Source organism: Rhinolophus sinicus, linkage group LG16 (genome assembly GCF_036562045.2).
Source record: "Rhinolophus sinicus isolate RSC01 linkage group LG16, ASM3656204v1, whole genome shotgun sequence".
Taxonomy (NCBI): domain Eukaryota; kingdom Metazoa; phylum Chordata; class Mammalia; order Chiroptera; family Rhinolophidae; genus Rhinolophus; species Rhinolophus sinicus.
In genome coordinates, this window is record NC_133765.1 from 16,289,811 (window position 1) to 16,314,439 (window position 24,629).

Genomic DNA, 24,629 nt, shown 5'->3' on the forward strand with positions numbered 1-24,629 from the left:
AGATTCCCAGGGTCCTTTCTGGTCCTGTCAGCCAAGCCCAGCAGCAGCCATGGCTCTTCAGAAGTGACTGGCATTGCATCCCAGTGTCAGGGTTCTGGTGGTCTCTTGTGTTACGTAGAAACATGGAGACACTGAGTGTTCCTGGATGGCTCCAGTCTCTAAAGGGAACTGGGACTGCCCGGCACTCTGGTTTCAGCCACCTGGCGCCTCCTGCCTGCCTGCAGTTGTGTGACGCCGGGAGATGGGCTTCTTTTGACGCGGCCTGTCCTTGGAGTGGGCACTTGGCAAGTCCAGTTGCTGCTCCCCTGTGGTTGTAGAGGCAGCTACAGCCTCAGTGTCAGTAGTGCCGGGCTAAGGGAGAACCCCGGAGCCTTCCTGTGGCCAGCTTCTTTCCACACTTTTTACCAGAATGGCCAGGAGATTTCATTTTCTTCTCCATGTTTGGGAAGGTCCTATGGAATATAGAACAGGAGAAGATGGGACTAGGAGCCGGGGAATGAGCAGCCTGGATGGACTGCCCGGGTTTGTCCTGACAAGGGGCTTGGTTGTTAGGGCTGGGCTGGCCTGTTGGCGAGGTGGCCCTGGCATGTTGGCACACATAGCACTGTGGGCTACGGTGTCCGCAGCCATCTCACCGGCTCCTTAGGAGACAATGGAACTGGTGCAGCAGTTTCCCACCTGATGCTGGGCCAGCTAGATCTGGATTCGAGCCAGTCTTGGCCAGCCTCAGTTTCCTCAACTAGAAAATGGAGATGCTGCCTCATCAGAGTAGGCTGAAAATGGCGGTGTTGTGGAATTCTCAGCACCATTCTGGGCCCATTGTGGATCCCTATAACTTTCTTGTTCGTTGCTCAGGGCCCAGGCTGAGACTCTGGACCTGGGAAGGAAGGAGAGCTAGAGTAGGCCCAGAGTGAGTGAATCTCTGTCTGGGGGCGGTTCTCTGAGGCCCCATGTTGACCATGGGGTGGTTCTGTACCCTCTTCCCCCAGATCTCCTTGTGCATCAGCGCTGCCAGGAATGGGGTGGGGAGAGAGAGAGAGAGAGACATGAGCGCATACATACACTCACTTACTCACTCTCCGAGGTATGTTTTGGCGAGTTTCTAGGCAGGGTCAGCTCAGTTTTTAGCAAATGATCTCTGGGGCAAATGCCTGTAAAACTGACTTACTGTGGAAATATGTGGTTATATAAAACTTTGTTTACTTTTTTTTTTTTTTTTAAATATAGATAACAAGAAATCTCAAGCTTCCGTTAGTGGTAAGAATTTTTCCTTTTTGAACTCAAATTTTTCCCAACCTTGGCTCTGGGGTGGCAGGAATGGGTTTGTGGATCCTGCATGTGCCTGGGGTTAAGCTGTTACCAGAGGAGAAGTTTCACAGAGAGAGGACCTCGGGCTGACCGTGAGAACTGCAGCTGTGCCCCACCTCCCCATCCTTCCTCTTGGCAGACTGTGCTGTCAGATGGTACTGCCCCATCATATTTCACTTAGATACTGGTTTTGCCCAGCAAAAACATGATAAAAGCTCACGTAATTGTTGAGACATTATCTAAAATTTGTAGCTCTCTCGGAGAGAACTATTATGGTATATTCAGTATAATGTGTTGTAGTAGTTTTCAGAGAATAACTGTGAATTCACTTTAAGTTGTGTGCTTATGCAGCAGGAGGGGCAGGGGCTGCCAGCTACCCTGAAGGGCCAGTTTGTCCCTCAACATGAGGACCCTGACACAGGCCAGACCAGGAGTGTGGCACATGCCCCCTGCCCAGTAAGGCTCATGGTCCAGAAGCAGTAACAAACACACCTGGTGTTCTGCCCCCTGGGCTGTCACAGGCAGTTGGGCTGGGGTTTGAGAGGCTTCCAGGATCTTGGCCTCTCACCCTTTGGGGATTTGAGGGAGGCCAGCCTGGAGGCGGCAGGAAATGTGTGCTCCACGAGGCCTCACAGCCTTCAGAGCCACGCCCGATTCCATGGGTGCTTCCCTGAGACGCGGTGCCCTTGTGTTCCCACAGATCCTATGAACGCGCTACAGAGCCTGACTGGCGGCCCTGCCGCAGGAGCAGCTGGCATCGGCATGCCTTCTCGGGGCCCAGGACAGTCCCTGGGGGGGATGGGTGGCATTGGCACCATGGGGCAGCCAATGCCCCTCTCCGGGCAGCCACCCCCAGGCCCCTCAGGGATGGCTCCCCACGGCATGGCTGTTGTGTCTACAGCAGCTCCACAGAGTAAGTACCACACTTCCGAGACCCTGACACATTCTCTCAAGCCAAGATGGATTTTATTCCTTTGCTTAAGATGGTATCAAGAAAAGCATGGGAAAGTTCCGACAAGCTCTGTCTTTTTATCTTTGTTGGAAAGAAAAGGCTCCAAGCCTTTTCTGGGCTACCAGAAGGGTTAAGTGACACTGAGGCCCTCCTCCTACCCCTGGGCAGGAGTGAGGACCCCGAGGAGGTGGGGGTGGCCTGGGGCTCCATCCCAGGGGTTGTGTTTTGCAGCCGAATAGAAACAGTTATGTCTCAGGGTGTTCTTGGCCACAAAGAGATGCCATCAGTGGCCCACACCCCCCTGACTGCCTTGATCTCAGGAGCCATCCCTTCTGTGCTGCCCTGGCCCTCTTTGTACTTCTCTGCAGGACACAGCCCCTCATGCTCCCCACTCTGCTGCCCTGGCCAGGTGCTGGCTACAGCACAGGGCTCCCTCTTCTTTCCAGGACCCGTCTTGATGGACCTTTAATTTTCATAAACATTTATTCAGTATTTGGAGTGTGCTTCAGGACTGCAAAGTGCTGCAGTACTTTTTTTCCCTTTATACAACATTTCATTTTTGAAATACTTTGCATCACAGGAAATTGCAGAATAATAGCAGAGTTCCCGTGTGCCGCCCCTCACCCAGCTTCCCCAATGATAATATCTTAGTACGTCATCAAAACTGAGAAAGGAACATTGGGACAATACTGTCAACTCAGGTAGACTATTCAGACATCACCACTTTTAAATGCATTCTTGTGCATACACGTATGTGTGTGTAGTTCTGTGCGATTTTATCATGTGAGTAAACCAGGACCACAGTCAGAATGCAGAACTGTTCCATCACAACCAATAAGCTGTTATACAATCTCTTCATAATCACACTCCTCTTCCAATCCTGAGCCCTGGCGATCGCCGATCTGTTCTGTCTCGTTCATTGTGTCACGTTGCGGACAGTCTCATCAGTGGGATCATACGATGTCTGACTCTTTGAGGTTGGCTTTTTTCACTCAGCGTAATGCCCTTGAGATGCTCCAAGTTCTGTCAGCTGTTCGTTCCTCAGTAGTATTTCATGGACTGGGTTTGACAAGTTTACTTATCCATTCACCCTTGAAGGACATATGAGTTTCCAGTTTGGGGCGGTTCTAGATAAAGCTGCTGTGAATACTCGTGTACAGGTTGTGGTGTTTTGTCCTCTTTTTGTCATGTGTCCCTCACAGTAACCTTATGAAGAGCACAGTGTCACTGCTTCTGCTTTGCCCATGGGGCAGCCATGGCCCAGAGCTGGGGTCAAACGCAGGCTGCCTGACCCAGGCACCCTGTTCTCTATGGGGTTTACTGTATAAGTAACCCCTTGCTCTTCTCAGAGGCTGCATGCGTCCTCATTCCCACCCACTCCTGTGCTGGAACCACCCATTCCCTGCCATCCCCTTCCTTCTCCAGTCTTCATTCTCTTCTCCTTACTCACACCTGGCCATATCTGACTGCTCGCATCTCACTCAGTTCTTCATCTTGAGCTCCTGTGTCCTCTTTTGTCTTATCAGCACACTGGACACGCACAGATAGCTTATGGAAGAACGCACAGAGGTGCCGGCCCTGGCTCCTTTTTGCCCTGGTGTACTGGTTGAATTTCTTTTGTCACAAACTTACATTTTATAATAAAAAAACAGTTTTGAACTATGAGTTTAGAATGCTCCCATGATTTGTCTTGTAGTCTCACTCCTAAGCCTTTATTTGTCGGAAGTTCAGTGGCAAAGCTTTGGTATCCTGCCCGCACCCTCCCCAGTCTGACCTTGACCCACATCCTGTTTTCAGCTTCTGAGGGACCTGGTCCTCTGTGTGGCAGGCACTAGGGGAAGGTTGAAGTGGGTTCTCGACTTTCATGCCCTGCTGCTGCCTCTATCAGAGACCCTCCCTCCTGGGTTTTGACTTCTTGCCTGCCTGGGCTATCTGAAGTAGGTGTCGGGCATTTCCTATCCCTTTCTGGCACTTCCTCCAAATGCCACTGTGTGGTTAAGGCTAATTCAGGTCTTAATCCAGTGCCCTTCGAGAACAGGGCCTGGGTCAGAGGTGTTGCCAGGGCTCTCAAAGGGCAGTCCAGGGCACGCCCTGACAGTCTCCAGGTGACCTGGGGTAGTCATAGGAAGCACAGACGCTGACTGGATGAGGCTGTGGGCTGGGGTACGGGATTGAAGTGAGACCTACTTTTCACTCTGTACATTTTTGTTGCGCAATGAATTTTATAGCATGCGCGTATAAAATCAACTTTGAAAAATAAGTCCTATTTTTGACTGACAGACTAAGTGCTGTGGAGCCCTCCTTCTGGATAAGTAGGTGTGGGTGAAGGGTTAAACAAACGGAGGCAGCTGTGCCATGGAATACTACTTGGCAGAAAAAGGGAGAGAGCTGTTGGTACATACATGGCAACCTGGATGATCCTGGGAGTTGTGCTGAATGAGGAAAGCTGATCATGCGGTATGGTTCCACTGGTATAGCATTTTTTAAATGACAGCATTTCAGAAATGGAGACACCTTGTTGGTTGCCAAGGGTGGAAGCATAGCGTTGCTGACGGGGCTGGTGTCGCTCGGTACCTGTGGTGTCGGAACTGATCAGTGTCTTGACTGTGGTAGTAGCGGAATTACTCAGATGAGAAAAAGTGTGTAGAATTTAATATTCACACCCGCACAAATGAGTACACATTCTGGTTGTGATGTTACAATTTTGCAAAATGGTACCACAATCAGTGGAAACTGGGCAAAGTGTACAAAGAATCTCTCTATTATTTCTTTTTTCAAAAATAAAAAAATAACAGCTTTGTTAGGTTATAATTCACATACCATACAGTTCACTCATTTAATTTGCAATATTCAATGGTTTTTAATATATTCAGAGTTGTACAACCATCACCATAATCAATTTTAGCACATTTTTATTACCACAAGAAACTGCACCACAGAAAATCTTGTAGATGGTTGTTCATATCAGCATTACTCATAGTAGCCAAAAAGTGGAAACAACCCAAGTGTCCATAGCTGATGAATGGATAAACAAAAGGTGGGAAAGCGATAGAGTGGAGTATTGTTTGGCAATAAAAAGAAGTGAAATATTGATCATGCTACAACATGGGAGAAGCTTGTAAATGTTATACTAAGCGAAAGACCGTATATTGTGAGACTCCGCTGAATTGAAATGTCTAGCATAGGCAAATCCATAGAGACAGAAAGTAATTAGTTCCCCAGAGGCTGGGCCTCTTGGCCATCCAAAAGACCTAGCCCTTTTCTTTTCTCATTATTATAGATAGAGTAATTCATAACAGTAAGTTCTATAGTCAACACAAATGCTGCTCCCATCACATCGTTCAGTTCCAGAGGCCGGCGGGGCAGCAGCCTGTCTTACCACCCCCGCTATCTGCCCAGCACTGGGGCCATGGGCCTTTGCTTGTTGCTTCCCTTGCTGTTAAGCTGGGCCTGACTCCTGGGTCTGGTCTGCAGCCCAGCTGCAGCTCCAGCAGGTGGCGCTGCAGCAGCAACAGCAGCAGCAGCAACAGCAACAGCAGCAGCAGCAGCAGCAGCAGCAACAGTTCCAGCAGCAGCAGGTGGCGCTGCAGCAGCAGCAGCAGCAGTTCCAGGCCCAGCAGAATGCCATGCAGCAGCAGTTCCAGGCAGTGGTGCAGCAGCAACAGCAGCAGCAGCTCCAGCAACAGCAGCAGCAGCAGCAGCAGCAGCACCTGATTAAATTGCATCATCAAAACCAGCAACAGGTACCAGATGCCCTTGTTCCTGCACTTGGCCTCCCTCCTGTGGCCCTTGAGCCCCGGACACGAGCCAGCACTCAGGCTGCGTGTAGGGGCCCAGAGCCAGCAGCATAGCCTCCTGACGCCTAGTGCCTCAGCTCCCTCCTCCATGGGCTTCCTGCAGAGCCTTCTTCCCACGAAGAAGAAGTAGGCCCTGACTTGTTAGGAGGGTGTTGGGATCGTGTGAGGAGGCCCTCTGCCAGGCATGGGTGTCAGGCTGCAGGCCTTTTGTGTGCTGGGGCTGGCTCAGTGGAGGCTTCTGGGTACAAGCGATTCGTGTAAGGATTAACTGAAGCGAGAAGTGAGAAGAACACTCCAAGATGCGGGAATGCTTGAGCCGTCCCATTTCTTCTGAGGGCGTGCATGCCTTCCGTTTTTTCTCTGAGTGTTTGGTGTCTGGACGCATCACTAATCGACCTCCATCTAGTGTCCTGCAGAAGGGCAATATCACATTAGAAGCTCTGCTTCTAAGAAAATGATTTCTTCCTCCCGTGGTTTATAGTCAGCATCCAGACATGTTAAGTGTCTCTCATCAGCTCTGCTCTTGGTTGAGGGAGGGAATCCCCGAGGAGACCTCTCCACTGTCCCACCTCCTCCAGGCCTTGGCTTGCTGCCTCCTTTTCCCAGTGGCCACCCTCCTGGATCTTGGAGTCCCCTCTCTCAGAGTTGACAGTGAACCTTCAGTCCCACTTCTCCTCCTCCTCCTGAAAACACACATTGGCCACCTTCCTGAGGCTCACATGGTACACCACTGTATACCGCAGGTACACCACTGTGGGGACCGAGCAGGCCTTACCGGAGAGGCCTTGGAGACTGAGTCACCTGAGCATTTATCCCAGCTTCTGTGGGGCTGCTAAGCCCTCCCAGTATTTCCCTTGAACCTTCTTTCATCCTTTCAGGCCTCAGGGTGGACCAGTGTTTGGTGGCCAGGGCACAGGCACACTTTCAGTGTGTTCTCGGTGTCCTTCTGTGGGACGTGCACCTTCCACCCATATGAGAGCAGCCTGGGCAGGCTTCCTGCGGGCAAGGCTGGCGTGAGGCCCAGACCCAGTGGGGTGACTGAGTGCGGCTTGTTCTGCCCCTAGATACAGCAGCAGCAGCAACAGCTGCAGCGGATCGCACAGCTGCATCTGCAGCAGCAACAGCAGCAGCAGGCTTTGCAGGCCCAGGCACCCATCCAGCAGCCACCAATGCAGCAGCCACAGCCTCCACCCTCCCAGGCGCTGCCCCAGCAACTGCAGCAGATGCATCACCCACAGCACCACCAGCCCCAGCCCCAGCCCCAGCCGCCACAAGTTGCTCAGAACCAACCATCACAGCTCCCGCCACAGTCACAGACCCAGCCTTTGGTGTCGCAGGCTCCAGCCCTCCCTGGACAGATGCTATATGCCCAAACGCACCTGAAACTTGTGAGTATCCACGCCTTGTGCTGGGCCTCTGTTCTCCCCTGGTGTCGCATGCAGCTGGTGGCCATCAGCAATTTCTCTGGCTCCTCGGCTGTAGATGGCATGTTCTCTCTTTAAGCATTGGGACCCATGCAGGCCTCCACATCCAGCTAAGCAAGGGAGTACATTCCAAGAGCTGCTGCACCCTGCACGGGGGCACCCCTGCTGCTGGGATAGCAGTTTGTCTTTCAAGCAGCAAGACTGTGGATGATTAGACGTCAGCGTGCATATTCTCACTGAGAGGGAGGACGTGCCGCCTCCGTTGAGCGTCCAGGCTATTTGCTAGCTGCTCAGAGTTCTGTTTTGAGCAAAGACCCCTGTCGTTACCATATTTCTGAGGATTGTTAATATAAAATGTTACTTTCAGTCTCATGCATCTCTGCACAAAGCAAATCAGTCAGCGGCATTTACACAGAGGACAGTATTGTCACCACGTCGGGTAGCTGCATCAAGGAGCCGTTTTAATTCTTTTGGCTCCCTTCCTTGGTTTTCGTGGCTTCTATTTGCAATTCACTGAGTGGAGAGGGGATAGGCCACGACTTTACTGAGTGGCAGGTGAACAGGAGGTCCACAGGGGCAGGCTGTTTGAGGACGGTTGTGTGGAGCAGGTATGCGCACACCTGTCACCTGGAGCCAGCCTGCTGCTGGCTGGCGAGCCGTCCACTATCAGCGTGCTCGGCCCAGAGATTGAGCCGGCTGGCCTGTACACTCGGCCTTTGGAGCTGTAGCTTTGCTTGTAGCAATAGCTGGTGGTGATGGCTGTATGCTGATATCCCGGCGGGAGGGCTACACTTCTCACCAGAGTTGGGGAGGTGGGGCTTGTCTGTGCCAACTCAGAGCCAGAGTGATGTGGGACATTTCGGATGAGCTATAGGACAAGGGACAACCACTAAAGCGACATCATAGCCCGTGAAGTCATAGCGGGACCATCCCCCCTCACATGAAAAACTTCGAGATTCGAAGCTCGCACAGAAATAGTGGGTGCGCTGCCGTCTTCCCTGGGTGGCTCCAAATTGCATTCTCCCTTCCTCCCTCAGGTCCGAGCTCCAATGGTGGTGCAGCAGCCGCAGGTGCAGCCCCAGGTGCAGCCCCAGGTGCAGCCCCAGGTGCAGCCCCAGGTGCAGCAGGGCCCCCAGATAGTGGGTCCCGGAGTCCAGGTAAGGACCACTGGAGCTGAGGGCGTCTAGTCACCAGCAGCTGTGTGTCCACCTGTGCTGCATGGAGTTGGATTTGTGGCGTTCTGTGGTGAGGGTCGTGGTTGGGTCAGGGGCCGGGCTGGTGAAGCACAGGGCTCTTCCCCGGCCAGCACTCTGTGAGACAAGGGCTCCCTGGGGTGGCCCTGGGGTGGCCAGCTCTGCTCTGTCATATCTGGTCTCCCAGCTGCACAGTGCATGTGTCCCTCCCACCTGTCCTCTGATGTCCTTCATCTTCTTTCCTTTTACTGAGACCACACAGTAAAGAAGGGAGCGTCACAGGCTCAACTCTAGGTATAGGGCTGGCGGGGGGTGGACAGTAGCTCTCTAGCACCTGGGAAGAGCATGAGACCAGCGGCGGCATCTGGCTCCAGCGGACAGCGCAGGCTTGTGCCGCAGCTCCTGCCGGGCCGGCTTCAGGTGCTCAGCCCCTTGCTGGGAAGTGTGGCTGAGGCCCTCTGCTCCCGCCCTCTGTGTACTGGATGTCGCTGGGATGGAGGAGGCCTTCCCCTGCCTTTCCTAATAGCGGCCAGATCCTCACTGGTGTCGGGGTGGGGTATTTGGCCCTGTGAATTCTCCACATGGCTCTCTCGCCAGTGCGGAGGTGGGGAGATGTCCATTCTGGGGCCTCCCTTCTTCCTGTCTGCACCCAGAGGTGGGAATGCTGATAGTCTTGGCTCAGAAGAGACTGTTGGCTTGAAACAGAGCAGATGTGCTAGTTGCTGTGCCCCCGGTACAACCCCGCTCCGTCCCACTCATTACCTGCGAGCGCGGCCGGCTCCCTGTCTGGTACAGGGCTGCATGTTGAGCATTTCTAGGATGCAGTGTGTTCCTTTAGTGTCAGCGACATTTTACTGTGGGGGAGGCTCAAAAAGGGTCCTTCCTGTCTCAGCCGCATTGCTGGAGTCCATGAGAAGCGGCCTGAGGAGAAACGTGCCGATGGAAGGGCCTGAGGTATTCAGTTGCAGTTGAGCCAGCCTAGCAGCCTCCATGGTCACTGCACCAAGTGACCTGGTCCCGGGCTTCCCCATGTCACCAGCTTGCCCAGACACGGTCTTGTGCAGAACACACCAGGGACTTCATACCTGTAGCGGGGAGGGGGCTGTGTGGTAAGGTTGGCGTCCATCTCTGCCGCCACCACTGTGTATCCTGGGCTGGTCCTCCGGCTTCCTAGGGCTCCCTCCTCTTGGTGTCTTATGCAGAGAAGGAGATGGCGCCACCTCCACGGGCCCACTGCCCTCGCCACTTTGTGTCCTTCCCTCCCCTGTTCTAATCACTCTTCCAAAAGCGGACGCAGCTGTGTGCGCTCTGTACCCTGCACCGAGCCATGCACGGTGCAGCTCTTCCCAGCGGTTACTCCACCCTTTGCTTCTGCTGGACGTCCCAGTCCAGCCATCATAGGCACTTGGCCCTGGGCTCAGCCATGGGCTCAGTCACCTCTGGAGTCACTTTGATTTGTAACCTTCTTTGCCTCCCAGTGGAGAGTGAGGGCTGCTGGCAGGCAGAGTTAAGGGGATGACCTGTCCCTCTTTCCAGGCGGGGACTCTGGTAGCTGGGGAGGACGAAGGGTCCACACTTGTGTATTTTTGGGTGGGCTTGGATTTACAAGGGGAGCGCTTCAGGTGTTCTTAGGAGCGATGTCCACCCCCCTCCCGTGTGTCAGAGCCAGTGGTCAGGCAGACGGGTGAGAGGCCTCACTCTGCGTGGCACTCTGCGTCCTGTGCTGGGATTCCTTCTGCTGGCAGCAGAGGGAATGTTCGTGAAGCCCAGGCGTGCAGAGTGCACGTTTGTGCTGTGTCTCTCGGCCCAGATGTAGTACCTCTCGGTCCTCTGCCTTTGGTCTGCTGGTTCATCTCTGGGCTCACAGCAGGCAGTGCCATTTCACAGAGACCAGTTTGCCGGCCTTGCTGCATTGTTCTAGCAGCAGTGGGGCCCCTGGGGTGCAACAAACCCTCCTTGGGGATCTCTGGATTCACAGCCTGCCTTTGCAACCTGGGTTGGCGCAGTGGACAAGACTAAGCTAGAGGTACTCTGACCCAAAAACTTAAACAAATATGTGGTGACTATAGAAGCGGGGAAGGTGAGAGAAGTATATATAAGGGAAATATTTCAGAGCGGGAAAAACAGTTTGGCATCTTTTCTCTCCAGTTTTCACAGTTGATCGATGTCATAAGATACACATAGGACTTTGTGTGTGGCTTCTTTTTCTTGTCGTGTTACAGTAGAAGTAAAATGTTCTCCTGTAATTAAAATTTCTCAGCATTGTTTTATGTATAGTAATCCTCTTATGAATGTATCCCGCTGTCCTGTTCTTGGATTTTGAGGTTATTTCCAGTTTTTTGGATTTTGAGGTTATTTCCAGTTTTTTGCTGTTAACCAGGGATGTGTGTCCTGATGCATGGCTGGGTTTTGGATTGTTTCCTGATACTTCCCAGGAGTGAGTCACTGGGTCACTGTGAGGCCCTCAAATGGTATCAGCCAGTCATCTGCCAGGAGTTTAAAGATGCAGGGTAGGACTCCTGTGTGGTACCCATGCATTTGACATTAGGACACAGTGGGGGCAGGCGCTGGTTCTGTGAAAGAAGTGCTGGGATTGGCAGGCCTGAGCTGGCAGCCCTCTGTGCCTGGTCTCTCAAGTCTTACCCCCTCAGAGCAGAAAAGAGGTGCCTTGTCAAATGCTCGGCATTTGTGGCCTGATGGGTGGCCACAGGGCACTCACCCAGGGGCTCAGTTTGTGGTTGTGGTGTTCCGGGAAAATTGGTGTGCCCTGTTCTGGATGTGTCTGGCTCTCAAGTTTGACGTTACTCATGCAGATGAGAGAGCTGACATCACTGTCACCTCAGTAGGATTTACTAGGGTGCAGTAGGATAGCTGCACCAACTTCTCTTTCTCCCTTAAATTTTATTATATCTGTGACTGCAGATAAAACTGGAACCGAATGTGTCTCCATTTCCAAACAGTCCCTATGCTTTTGTCTTTCAACATTCTATTCTTTTAGTGTATGGAAACCTAACTATAATTCACAAGTTACAAGGAATGATCATCAAAGGCCCTTCCCTGATGCGCCATCCTGCGTGGATGCCTCTCCCTTCTGGGCCCTCCTGCCCCGTGTTCTTGTAGGAGCCAGGCCCACAGCCTTTGGGATGGAGCTTGAATTCCTTCCTGGGTGGATGTGTATTGGGAGGTAGAGAAATGTAGCCACTCGGGAGAATGATTTGCTGGGTGTTCGCTGCCTGGCTCATCTGATCCAGTAAACACTACTGCTGTGTTTTCATTAGAATTTGTGGTTAAAAGAAAATGAGCTTTCGCTCCCAGGAGTTCTCAGTTCTCTGAGGAAACCAGTCTGTAGCAAATTAGATTTAAGCTTTCATTCCTTCTTTTTGTTTCTTCCTGGAAAAAATTTGCATGTCTCTCATACCACCTGACTTCCTTCCAGGCCTTTCTCTCTCTGGAAGGAGCACTGCTGAGTGGCCACTGGGATCAGATGAGCTCCTCCAAGTGCTGTGCAGCCCTGGTTGTAAATGGAAACTGTTCACTGTTTCCCCCCCACCCCCGACCACGGGCTGATTGCTGAACCCAGGAGAGAGTTAGTTGCTTTCAGCCCCACCCTGGGTGCGGGAAGTGGGCCTTTGGGGGAGGAGGTGTGTTTCCCCAAGGATTCCTGTCCTCACACCCCCACCAACGTCCCATTTTGTGTCCGATGGGCTGGTGAGTGGTGGACTCTTCAGGACCGTGCTCGCGTTTTGGTAGACACCAGAATGGCTTCCTCACCACCCACCCCCAGCTAGTCCTTCTGTTAGAGTGGCTGCAGGAACTAATGCTCCCCAGCCCTGCCCGAGGGCTGCTCCATTCTTGCAGCTGTTGGGAGGTTCAGGTTGGAATCTGCTCCTGCTTGTGACACTCCCGGCTTGCAGTGCCTGCTGCATGCGACCCGTGGGTGTGAGAGTGGGTGGGATCATGCTAGTGATGCCAGAGGTCTTAGTGCAAGCCAGGCCTTGACCCACACCAGTGCCGCCTTGATGCTTCCAGAAGTGTATATTGATGATGAGAGTGGTCCCAGCACCTGCTGGAATTCTGGAGTCATCTTGTATGCTTAGGGACAGACCTGACCCATGTCCTCACGAGTGTAAGGCTTCAGGCGGAATCCCAGGCTTCCCTTGCCCACCTCCCCTTGATCTTAGTTGTAAAGCAGTTGCCCAGGAGAGACTCAAAGGCCTGGAAGAGGAGGATGGTTTGAGTTCAGGCCCTCCAGGCGTTTTCGTCGGGCAGTGAACTACTGGGAAGGAAAGGTGCTATGAGCCAGCTTACCTAGGTTCTTCCTCTGTCTTAGTGATGGCCAACTTATCCTCGTCGCCAGCTTTGGTGGAGTGTAGTCTTTCAGAGTCTGTCCCAGGAGCCTGGTCTCCCAGAAACACCACCCCAGATCTTGAGGTCTGGCCTTGAAGGCTCTGTGGGTGCGTCAGCAGATCAGAGGTTTGTTGAAGAAGTGCGGCCAACAGAATAGAAAGTTCTGCAGGCAGCATTCTTGGCAGTTCCTCCACAAGGTGTGATACAAAATTACAGTGAATGTTTAAATAAATAAAAATTATTACAGTAAAAGACACATTGCCATTAATCCTCCTTACTTCGAACACACTTACCCCATCATTCTTGCCACTTTCTGAAGCAGTTCTGGAAGTCGTCTTGCGTGAGTGTCTTTAGTTGCGCTGTCGTAGCTGCCTCGATGTCCTGAATCAGTTAAAAACGTTTACCTTTCATGGTCATTTTTACTTTGGGGAAGAGTCAGAGGTCGCACGGTAACCAGGTCCGGTGAATAAGGTGGATGAGGACACACCATAATGTTTTTATTTGACAGCAATTGCCGTCTACCAGAAGTGATGTGTGACATGGAGCCTTTCTGTTGTGATCACAAAATATGGTGAATGCTGCTGCTGAGTGCCATCCAATGGAAAGGCAGGGATCTTAAATATGGGAAGCGGCATATCGAACCTCAGTAACAGTGTGTGACAAGTTTCACCTTGTTCGGTGCAGTCAGTTGGGTGTGAGCTACGGTTGAGAGAAGGTGCGTTTTAAAACGTGCTATAAATCATCCTCCATCATGTGTGACGCTCCATGTCACCCATTGCTCCTGGTATACAGCAATTGCTGTAAAATAAAAACATTATGGTGTGTCCTCATCCACCTTATTCCCTGGATCTGGCACCGTGCGACTTCTGGCTCTTCCCCAAAGTCAAAATGATTCAGGACATCGAGGCAGCCACAACAGCGCAACTAAAGACACTCACAAAAGAGGACTTCCAAACCTGCTTCAGAAAGTGGCAAGAACAATAGGATAAGTATGTTCGAAGCGAGGGCAGGTGTTTTGAGGGGGCTTAATGGCAGTGTGTCTTTTACTGTAATACAGGTTTTTTATTTAAACATTCACCATATTGTTTGATCACACCTCGTAGATTCCCGATGCGTGGATGAGCCTCAGTGCGGTGGGCTTGACCCCCTCCCAGGCTGCCCCTAGTCCTGTGGGCACTCCTTGTCCTGGAGGCTGCACACCCCTCTCCACTTGCCCGTGCACTGCGTTTCTTTGTTGCGATCACCTTGTCTGTTGTCCCTCTGTCCTCAAGATGATCGCCGCAGCCTTGGCCCAAGGCGGGATGCAAGTAAGAACCCGGTTCCCGCCCACCACTGCCGTGTCTGCCGTCCCGTCAAGCTCCATCCCTTTGGGCGGACAGCCCTCAGCACAGGTATTTACGGGGTGGCGCCCAGGGCCCCCGGGAAGCTCGGGGTCCTCTGAGCGCCTTTGTGAGGCCACTAATCTTGGTGACTTCCTTCACAGTGGCTCTCAGAGTGCCTAACCAAGCTTACATGAGGCCACACCCAGCTTGTGTCTCTTGAGGGGATGTGAGTAAAATATCTGGGCTTGTTTTCATTTTAATATTTTGGATAGTTGACGTTTCCATTTTCTGGAGAAGGTGAGAACAAAATACCTTTTAAAATTTTTAGCATTTTTACATAGTAATGCTGCTGTCATTTTCATGGTAAAATAAAACAGAAGCTAAGCAAATAGTTTGACTTTCTAGGGCTATGCTGTCTATTACTGTAGTTATCAGCCATACATGGCTATTTACATTTAAATTAATTAAAGTTAAATCGAACTGAAAATCCAGTTCCTCAAGTTGCATTTAGTTGAAATTAAATTCTATTTCAAGTGCCTGGTAGCCCCAGGGAAGCTAGTAACTCATACTGGACAGCACAGGTTGTCTCACAAGCCAGTCCACGGGGGTGAGAAGTTCTGTTGGACCATGCTGTTCTAGAGTTTACTGTGCAGAGTGTAGAACTTATTATCCACACCCCCCTTCTAGGTTGATAGACTTGTGTGTACATTACACTTTTTCAAGGATATGAATTTCTGCTTCTCTATTATATTACAAAATTTGGAATTCTTCTTTGGTGTATTCATTTGTTTAACAAATAGTCATGTGCGTTCTGTGGGCCAGGCACTGGACTAAGATTTAGAGAATAAAACGCAGATGAGGTTCACTTATCTTACCGGTTTTCTTTTTTAGTGGGTTTGTTGTGAAAGCCTCAGATTTGCCAAAACTTAAGAATTAATTTTCTGTTGTAAGGGCGATGCGTCTATAACCCTAGCAGACGGTAGCCCCTGCCCTTCCCCAATGTTTCCAAAGTTCAGCCCCCACCCCCAACCCCATACGCATGGCCAGACACGCTCTGAGCATTCAGTTCCCACAGAGCTGGTTCCAGAATTGGTGTGCAGCTGCTTTTGTGTCAGTGCCTTTCTACCGTCTGAGAAAAGATAACTTATTCCAGAAATGTGTCATTAAAACGTAGCCAGGAGTCGCCCCTGCTGTCCCAACAAGGGACCCACCTGAACTCTCAGCAGCCGGCACCTGTGGACCTCGGCACATCCACATGGCGTGTCATGTGGCTACTGTCTGCCCCCAGCCACCTGCACGTAACCCTCATTGGGAAGTGCTTTCTGCAGGTGCCTGTCTGGTTTGTTCTTTCCTTTGGCAACAAACTGGGTCCAGGAAAACAGGCAGAATAGAAAGTCAGCTCTTCCATCGGCCCTTCTTGAAACAGGGCTCCCTGTCTCCCCCTCTCTTCCAATCCCTGTTCCTGGGATGTGTCCCGTGGCTGCATCTTTGTGCTGTGCCTGGGATGCTTCACAGACCTGAATGACAGTGACCAAGCAGGATTCTGTGCCGGGCACATGCAGGACATAGTGCCCAGTATGGGAGCCCAGAGGCAATATGGGTTTCTGTCCCAGTGCTCCCTTGGTGGGTGTAAGCAGGTGGCACCACAGTGGGGACCCATAGTCCACTTTGCTCTGGAGAGTGACTCCTGGGGACACATCATGTCCAGGGGTCCAGGCGCTCAGGGCAGTTCGAGGGCTCTCCAGCAGGTGCAGGCGGGCCCCAGAGGGCTGGAGTGCGCGGTGCCACTAGCACTTCCTGTGGTTTCTTCGAAGCACGAGGCTCCCCAGACCAGCCTTACTGCCCTGTGGCCCCTCCGCCTTCCTGCCTCTGGTTGCTTCCCCTTTGCATGCTCTCTGCATCCACCCTGCCTTCCATCCTGCTTCCTGCAGACCCCCGTTCCACTTGTCCTTGCTCCCCCAGGAAGCAGAGGGCACCCCTGGACTCCCCTGCTAGCCATGTGACCTTGAGCAAGTCACTTCCTTCTGAGCTCCCACTTCCTGCCTGTGATGTGCAGGTCACTGCGTTTGGGGCCCTTGGCAGGCTCCCTCCCTGGGAAGTGCAGCGTCCGTGTCCTGTGGCTTTGTTAGTAGCATGACAGACACACCCATGCCTGTGGCAGAATGTGCCGGAGAGGTGAAAGACAGCTGGAGCACAGTTCTCCCTGGTGGGCTCGCCACAGGATGGAGGGAGCATAGCCATCTTGTTCTCTTCAGTCCAGAGGCTGCCGGACCCGACATGGACCTGAAGACCAGGCTAGTGTCTCGTTAGCTGCTGCTTTAGGCCACTGCTTTCTTGACGTGGGCCTTTGGGTGGCTGCTTCCCATCTCAGGTGTGTCGTTGGTGACTCAGGATTTGTGAGGCCTGGGAGCCCTGGGCTGCCTGGCACTGATGCCCCGAGAGGTGTCCTGAAGGCCTGTGAGGGGAATGTTTGTTGCCAACGGGAACTGTGCGTTTTTCCAGAGGGGCTGTCAGATGCAGAGATCTGGATTGGATGTCGGAGGCCAAGGGGTTTCTCTTAGCAGCCTTGTGAGTGGTGGCCACAGTGGCCAGTGGGGTAGAGCCTAGGGCTGGACACGAAAGGTGGGCTTGGGGAAGAGGCAGAAGCACGGGCTCCTCTCCCAGCCTGGGTGGGCTGCTCTTCACTGTCTTAGACCCTCTGTCTCATGCCTGGGGCAGCTGTGCGCGTTCAGTGGCTCCGTGGACCCCAAAAGCAGAAGGGGTAGACAGACTATTTCCCTGTGGTCTGAGTGCTGAGGGTGCCTCTTAAAGTACAGCTTCAGACGTTCAGGTGGGAAGTGAACTGTGAAGAGACCTTCCCACTGCAGTGGCCTCATGCCAGCAGGTGCCACTCCTTCAGAGAAGCACCAGCTTTAGGCTACAGACAAGAGCTGAACACGTTCTAGAAGGGACAGCTGCTTGAACAGAGGCTGAGTCACCTCTCTGGGACAGGCGGGGGCGGGGGTGGGGAGTGAGGCCCAGGTGGTCAGGGACCCAGGAGAGGAGGTTTGACCTGCGAACAGGAAGAGGGCGAGGCAAGAGGCAGCTGCAAGGTTTACAGGACAGAGAGTGGCAGCAGGTTGGGGTCAGGGAAAGGGGCACAGCGGGCAGGTGAGGAGCAGGGCTTTACAGGAAGGGTGCCCATGCCTGACTGGCTGGCTGGGCCCAGAGTGGGGCCCCAGGGCCTTTGCTTCGCCTCCTTGGCACCATATGTGGTTCTGCGTGGATTTTCTGAGGCGAGCTGTTCACCTTCCTAGTCCTGGGAGTTGAGTAGATTCTAGAACATAGTTTCCAGTGCAGAGGCCATGAGGTCCCAGGACTCAGTGCACCCAGGTACCGTGAAGGTGTGTCCTGCACAGGGGAAGCTGCTGCACTTGGTTCAGCTCAGCAAACTAAGCCGCCCCAGGCCCATTCGTGCCCTTGCTGATGTCAGTGTGAGACACTCGGAACCATTTTGCTCCCTCGAGCTCGCTCGCTCCAGCTCCTCCACTCCTGGCTCAGGGCCTGGTCACAAGGGGTGGGAACAGCCCATTCCAGTCGGGTTTGGTGCCTCTCTGACCCAGCCATGTTAGAAGTGTCTGATATGGGCTCTGTGCCCCCTGCAGCTCCGCTCCATCCCGCACACTCGGTGGGAGGGGAAGGACGTTTCCCTTCAGGAGTTTGTCCAGGCAGTATGGGGGGGAAAGGGCGGAGCCTTGTGCCCACCCCTGCCCAGCCAGTGGAGTAAGCGGCGAGGAGGGTGGCATCCTGTTTTCCTGGGCTCCTCCCTGACATGAACACTGGAAAGCAGCAGCCCAGCGCCACGCAGAGGGTGTGTGGGAGAGAGGTGGAAGGCCGTGGCCCCAGATGGCGTTGGTGTCCAGCGTGCCCTGGGAGGCGGACTGTAGAACCAGACGGTCCAGGAGGTGGGGGTGTGAGCTGGGCTCCAGGAAGCAGCCTCTGAGGGGGTGCTCAGCCTGCAGGGGGTTGACTAGGCAGTGGAAGAAGCCACTGCCAGGCCTCGGGAACGCTGAGGCTGGAAGGGCCTTTGGGGTGATCCCAGTGTGGTGAGGGGTCGGGCCTTTGTGCCACCCTCGCTGGGCACTGGCTGAGGCAGCTGTCTGCTGGGTTCATTCCAGGGGAGTCTGGACCCCCAGGGCTGGCAGGCAGCCGTCTCCCCACAGCTGTCCTCACCATCCAGAACTGCCCTCTTGAGCTTCTGTGGAGAATGGTTGTTTTACACATCCTTGTCCCTGATTCCTGGTCGGTGTGGCTTCATCCTGTGGAGTTCATTGACCCCGCTGTGTCCTCAGTGAGGACCGCAGGGAGCAGGGTGAGCCCCGGCTCTGCAGACAGCGAACCGGCTTTTGACAATGACGCCGAGCCGCTCAGCTCTCTCAGCAGAGTCTGCAGGTCCAGGTGGAGGAGCCCTAAGCCAGGCATGCTGGTGAGGGCTGGCATAGGGGCCACTTTGCTCCCATTAAGGCAAGACGCAGCCTGCCCTTGTGGCCAAGGTGCTAAGGGGACTCGTGGAAGCACGCGGGAAGATGGCCCCACCCATCAGAGCGGGGCCCGCAGAGGAGAGTTCACAGCCCGGGGGAGGCCAGGCAATGCCACCCGAGGCCGTCAGCCTTCCTCGGACCCCTGCTCCGCAGGCTCCCACACCCGTGAAGCAGGCACGTGGGGATGTCTGTCCCAGCACAGAAGGCCCAGTCTCCATGCGTCTCCCCACCGTGGAGCAAGGGCTCCCCAGCCCAGTCTTTCTGCCAGCACCTTGGTCACTGTGTGTGTGTGTGTGTGTGTGTGTGTGTGTGTGTGTGTGTGTGTGTGCGCGTGCGCATGCCCACGGGGTGCGGCTTGTGCTGGTGTCAGTAGTTGAGAAGCAGGGCATCAAAGAAAGACAAGGGTGTGGAGTGAGGCTGGAGAGAGAAGGGGCTGTGTGCGCAGGTGGGTGCTCAGGCATGGGCGGCTGGGAGCGAGAGTGGAAGGCGAGCCGGCTGAGCCCCCTCCACTTCCAGGTCAGCCAGAGCAGCCACACCATGCTGTCCTCGCCGTCGCCCAGCCAGCAAGTGCAGACCCCTCAGTCGATGCCCCCTCCCCCGCAGCCGTCCCCGCAGCCCGGCCAGCCCAGCTCGCAGCCCAACTCCAACGTCAGGTAGGCCTGGCCAGGGTGCCCCTCCCTGCCTGGCTCACAGCGAGGCCCTGTCTGGTGCCCACGCTCACAGACATGCTCCCTTTCCATTTGCTGCAGCTCCGGCCCTGCCCCGTCCCCCAGTAGCTTCCTGCCCAGCCCCTCACCACAGCCCTCCCAGAGTCCTGTGACGGCACGCACCCCGCAGAACTTCAGCGTCCCCTCCCCGGGACCTTTAAACACCCCTGGTAAGTAGGGCCTGGGACGGCACATCCCGAGGCCCAGAGCCTGTTGTGTCGCCCACACGTAGCCCTGGGAGTTGAGGCGCTGAGGGTCACCCGCTCATCCTCCCGAGGTCTTGGCTTAGAAGGGGGTGAGTGACTTTGTACCCCTGAGAGCTCGAGCGCCCGACCTTGAGGGTTTGCCGAGAGCAGGGCCCGTGGGCTGGGCTGCGCTCACCAGGCTGTGTCCCACAGTGAACCCCAGCTCGGTCATGAGCCCAGCAGGCTCCAGCCAAGCCGAGGAGCAGCAGTACCTGGACAAGCTGAAGCAGCTGTCCAAGTACATCGAGCCCCTGCGGCGCATGATCAACAAGATCGACAAGAACGAAGGTAGGGGTGGGGCGAGGCCAGGGGGGCCAGGGGGGCCCGCGGACCCCCAGGCTGTGTCTTAGCGTCCCCTCCTCTGTTCCAGACAGAAAAAAGGACCTGAGTAAGATGAAGAGCCTCCTGGACATCCTGACAGACCCCTCCAAGCGGTGAGCTTTGTCCTCTGGCCCCTGCGGGAAGCGTGGTGCTGTGCCCACAGCTCGTAGACGGTCCCTGGGTGCTTGGTCGGCCCAGCCTAGGGTGGGCACTTGGTAACGATGTGAAGTTTAGAGAGGGGGTTCCGGGGCTCACCTTAGTTGTGTCTGCTGGGGCTCCAGGCCCCCACCCCCTGCCTTGGCCAGCACACAGCCTCTGCCCTGCTCTGGGCTGCTGCTGGGGCCCTCACACCTCCACCCTGTGGCTGTCAGCTGTGTCTCATTGGGCCTTTGGCCGGGTCTGAGCCTGCAGTGGCCCTCATGAATGCAGCTGGCTGACACAGGCCTCAGTCTGACCTTCAGCCCTGCCTCTGACTTGCCCGTGGCCTTGAGCAAGCAACTGGGTCTCAGTTACCCCATCTGCAGAGGGGGTAGCTGCGACTCACATGCGTTAGTTGTGAAAATGAAAGAAGACGGTGCTTTAAGAAGCATTGGAGCACCAGATTCTTGGCATAGCACACATGCCCCTTCCCTGGCCCTGAGGCTGCTGTCAGCACCAGAGTTTGGCCAGTGCCACAGAACTGTGCATATGGACTGGCCTTGGGTTACTTTCCCTGGCTCAAGCTGTGCTCTTTCTAGAAGGTCTTCCCTGTTTCCCTTATCTGGAAAGAGTGCTAGATACTGTGGAATGGGCCTTCTTGGGTTGACCCTTTGTTGAGGTTATAGGACCAGGGTGGGCGGGGTTTGGCCTCCGTCCTGCCCCTTGACCGAGAATGCATACGCCTTGTTCTGCCGACCAGGACTGGGCAGCTCCTGGGGATGGGACCACCTTGCCTTAGACTCTGCGTCTGGGAATAGCTGGTCAACTGGCTGGGGTTCCTGTGGAAGGTTCCAGTGGCTGAGGCCTGGGGGCTGGCTCTTTCCAGTGGGGGCCAGATGGATAGTGGTTGGGATCAGACATGAGAACTGCTGGTTCCCCGTCCTCTAGATGGAGGCTCAGCCATGTGGCCTCTCCCCACAGGTGCCCCCTGAAAACTCTGCAGAAGTGTGAGATTGCCCTGGAGAAACTCAAGAATGATATGGCGGTGGTGAGTAGGGCGCTGTGGCCTGGCGATGTTTGCAGGGCTGCAGGCATCTCTGGGAAGGTCAGGGCGCATCGGCCTGTGACCCCGACCCACGGTCTGGGAGCAGCCTTCATGGCCAGAGTGGGCAGAGCGCCTTACTGCTTAGCCTGGGGCCTTGCCCAGAGGCTTCTTCCAGGTCGGTCTGCTGTGGGTGCTGGGGATGTGAAAGAAATCGCCCTCTGGCTCTGGCCTGTGGGTGTTTCCCCCGGGCTTGTAGATGTTCCTCCAAGCTGCCCCCGCGATCCTGCCTCCACCTGCCCAGCCAAGCCAGGCCCCAGGCAGAGGGGACTTGGGGAGAATGTGTCCAGGATTGTCCATCTTTCTCTGCATGGGGTGGGGAAGCCTCGGGAAGTCTGGCTGTGAGGATGATGGCCTTGGGGTCTGGGGAGCCTCCCCAAGAGTGGGCTACTGACCCCGCCCATTCTTTCCCAGCCCACGCCCCCACCACCCCCAGTACCGCCAACGAAACAGCAGTACCTGTGTCAGCCACTCCTGGATGCCGTCCTAGCCAACATCCGCTCGCCTGTCTTCAACCATTCCCTGTACCGAACATTCGTGCCAGCCATGACAGCCATCCATGGCCCACCCATCACGTATGTACAGCCTCGCGGGGGGTGGTGGGCCACGGGCCACAGCCCAGCCAGGTGGTCACCACAGCCGTCTCCTGCAGGGCACCGGTGGTATGCGCCCGGAAGCGCAAGTTTGAAGAGGATGAGCGGCAGAGTATCCCCAATGTGCTGCAGGGGGAGGTGGCCAGATTAGACCCCAAGTTCCTGGTGAACTTGGACCCTTCCCACTGCAGTAACAACGGCACTGTGCACCTGATATGCAAGCTGGGTGAGTACCCAGGGGTGATGGGGCTGGGCACGGTGAGCTCAGCACTGCAGCCCCAGTGCCCTGCCTGGGCCCATCGGGGGGTCGGGGGCGCAAAGCTTCCTGGCCACACCTCAGAACCGGCCCAGCCCAGGACTGTGCCCTCCAGTCTGATGTGCGCTCGGCCTCCCACAGACAAGCGCACCCACAGTCCTTTTGCCCTCAGAAGCCTGCCCACGTTGTCCTCCTCGACCTTCACATACCTGGCCCAGGACATGTACCAAGAGCCGGCCAGGAGCCCATGCCCTCTCACCTCTCCCGTGTGCCAGGGAAGCCCCTCCCTCCCGTCCAGCTGTGGCCCTGCTTGCCTGAGGCCCTGGGGAGATGTGGAAACCCGAGTCCGAGCAACCTCCAGGCTTTGCAGGCTCACCAGAATCTCCTGGGGTGTTCAGAGCAGGGCTGTGGGGTGGGGCCGGTGGGGTCACAGGTGCAGCCTCTTGTGTTGCAGATGACAAGGATCTCCCTAGCGTGCCACCGCTGGAGCTCAGTGTGCCCGCTGACTACCCTGCCCAGAGCCCACTGTGGATTGACCGGCAGTGGCAGTACGGTGGGTGAGCCGAGAGGACAGCTGTGGGAAGGCCTCACGGCTGCTGCCTGGGGACCCAGCGCAGGCGGGGGTCAGCTCTGGGCAACCAGGGTTTCCTCCATGTGCCCCCCTCAAGCTGAGGCCCCTCCGTCTCCTCCTCTGGCTCCCCCTTGTGGACAAGAGCGGGTTGCCCAGAAATCACTGCAAAAACAAGTGTCTCAGCCCCCATTGTCCATTTGCCTGCCCTGCAGCTCCAGGGCAGCCATAGGCAGTGGGTGATGAGTGAGCAGACCCAGCCGTTCCAGTGGCCCCTGTGGCCTCTGCAAGGTTGACATGGGGTCACAGGAGCTTGGGCTCATGGGGACCCATCTGGGTGACATGGCTGCAAGACAGGCCCAGAGAGCTTCACTGATGGGGACAGTCCCCCTGAAGCTCCAGCCTGACTCATGGAGGACTAGCACTGGTCCCTGAGGGAAAGCCCTGGGCCAGGTCCATTTACGTTCTAGTTCTCTGATGACATGCGGGCCCAGGAGAGCCTGCTGGCCACCAGTGGTGTGGGAGGTGGCATCCCAGGTGGCCGTGGCTAGGTGAAGTGCCCCAGACGCCAGCCCTGGGCCTGAGAGGGCGGTTGCTGCACCCCCCTTCCCCCCCCCCCACCCAGGGTGGCTTGTGTGGGCCGAGGTCCAGGCACAGTGCTCAAGGCCACTGCTCTGTTGCAGACGCCAACCCCTTCCTGCAGTCGGTGCACCGATGCATGACCTCGAGGCTGCTGCAGCTCCCCGACAAGCACTCGGTTACGGCCCTGCTCAACACCTGGGCGCAGAGCATCCACCAAGCCTGCCTGTCGGCCGCCTAGCTGCCACCTCTGCAGCTTCTCGGGACCACGGGCTCAGCGGCAGCCTTGTCAGGGCCGTAGAGGACACAAGCCTCGCCTTGTGTTGGACCTTTCTAGGTGTCGGCTCTCTTAGAGAGCTGGGCTTAGGTTAGCTTCTCTGCTTTTATCTTCTGCCTTGGGGACCTACCAGACATTTTCCCACACTTGTTCTGGAGTGGGACAGGTGACTACAGAGCTGGCTACGTCGGCGGTGAACACAGGAGTTCCTCCAGGGAGGTGGACGTGCCCCTGGACCTACGCTCCTCAGGCCCCTGTCCCCGTGGCCTCTGTAGGGCCCGTGTCCTTCCTTAGCAGGTGGGGGAGAAGTCAGGCCCCGTGAGAGCCCCTGGTGCGTGTGCCAGAAAGCACTCTCCCCGTTTCTGTAGGGAAACGTGGAGAACATCGGAAACCCTTAAAACACACAGAATTCTCTGATCACAGTTGGGTTCAGACCGTGCCACTGTTGGCATATGGGGCACCAGCTGCATCTCAGAGGAAAGTCTGGCCTATGGGTGGCTGCAAGTCCCCACCACCAGCTGGACCTCAAACCTCACAGCATTCTCCCATTAAGCCCTGGGGGCAGCAGGGAGCAGAGGTGCCGGGGGGACCCTGTCCCTGGCACAGGGCACACTAGTTGGGCCTACTCATGGGTCAGGTGCCATACTCGGGACCTGACGTCCTCAGAGCCACTCCAGAGAGTGAGGGCTCCCTGGTGGCATCAGCCGGCCCTCTGGTGACGAGAGGTCCCCCTTTTGTATATGCACTACCATGTCATCCGTGATTCTTATAATAAATTTATTATTCCCGTGTTGGTCATGAACTCGTCACTGTGCCCCACGCCCTGTGAGTCCAGGGCCCACTGTTCAGAGATGCTGTCGAGGCTGAGCCAGGTCCCCGCCTTGGAGGCGGCGATGGATGCCCAGACCTTAGTTCACCCTCATCTGACTGCTGGGGCCTCATCGTGCTTCACCCCCATGTTTCTGGCAGAGTTCCAACAG

The 24,629-nt window shown here is 55.3% G+C and overlaps 1 protein-coding gene across 4 annotated transcripts in view; it reads left to right on the forward strand.

The window, feature by feature from the left end:
* MED15 (mediator complex subunit 15) overlaps positions 1–24,440 on the forward strand; it is a 59,284-nt gene extending 34,844 nt beyond the window's left edge. For 3 of the 4 annotated variants that reach the window (XM_074321771.1, XM_074321772.1, XM_074321774.1), the window contains 15 exons: positions 1,228–1,257; positions 2,009–2,221; positions 5,735–6,003; positions 7,122–7,445; positions 8,519–8,638; positions 14,293–14,412; positions 19,380–19,516; positions 19,613–19,740; positions 19,969–20,103; positions 20,186–20,249; positions 21,256–21,322; positions 21,791–21,951; positions 22,029–22,195; positions 22,680–22,778; positions 23,477–24,440. In XM_074321771.1, coding sequence (XP_074177872.1) covers positions 1,228–1,257; positions 2,009–2,221; positions 5,735–6,003; positions 7,122–7,445; positions 8,519–8,638; positions 14,293–14,412; positions 19,380–19,516; positions 19,613–19,740; positions 19,969–20,103; positions 20,186–20,249; positions 21,256–21,322; positions 21,791–21,951; positions 22,029–22,195; positions 22,680–22,778; positions 23,477–23,613 — 2,171 coding nt within the window. In that variant the 3' untranslated portion in view covers positions 23,614–24,440. The remainder of the gene's footprint in view (positions 1–1,227; positions 1,258–2,008; positions 2,222–5,734; positions 6,004–7,121; positions 7,446–8,518; positions 8,639–14,292; positions 14,413–19,379; positions 19,517–19,612; positions 19,741–19,968; positions 20,104–20,185; positions 20,250–21,255; positions 21,323–21,790; positions 21,952–22,028; positions 22,196–22,679; positions 22,779–23,476) is intronic. The other variant, XM_074321773.1, reaches the window with a different exon arrangement.
* Positions 24,441–24,629: the final 189 nt, after the last annotated feature.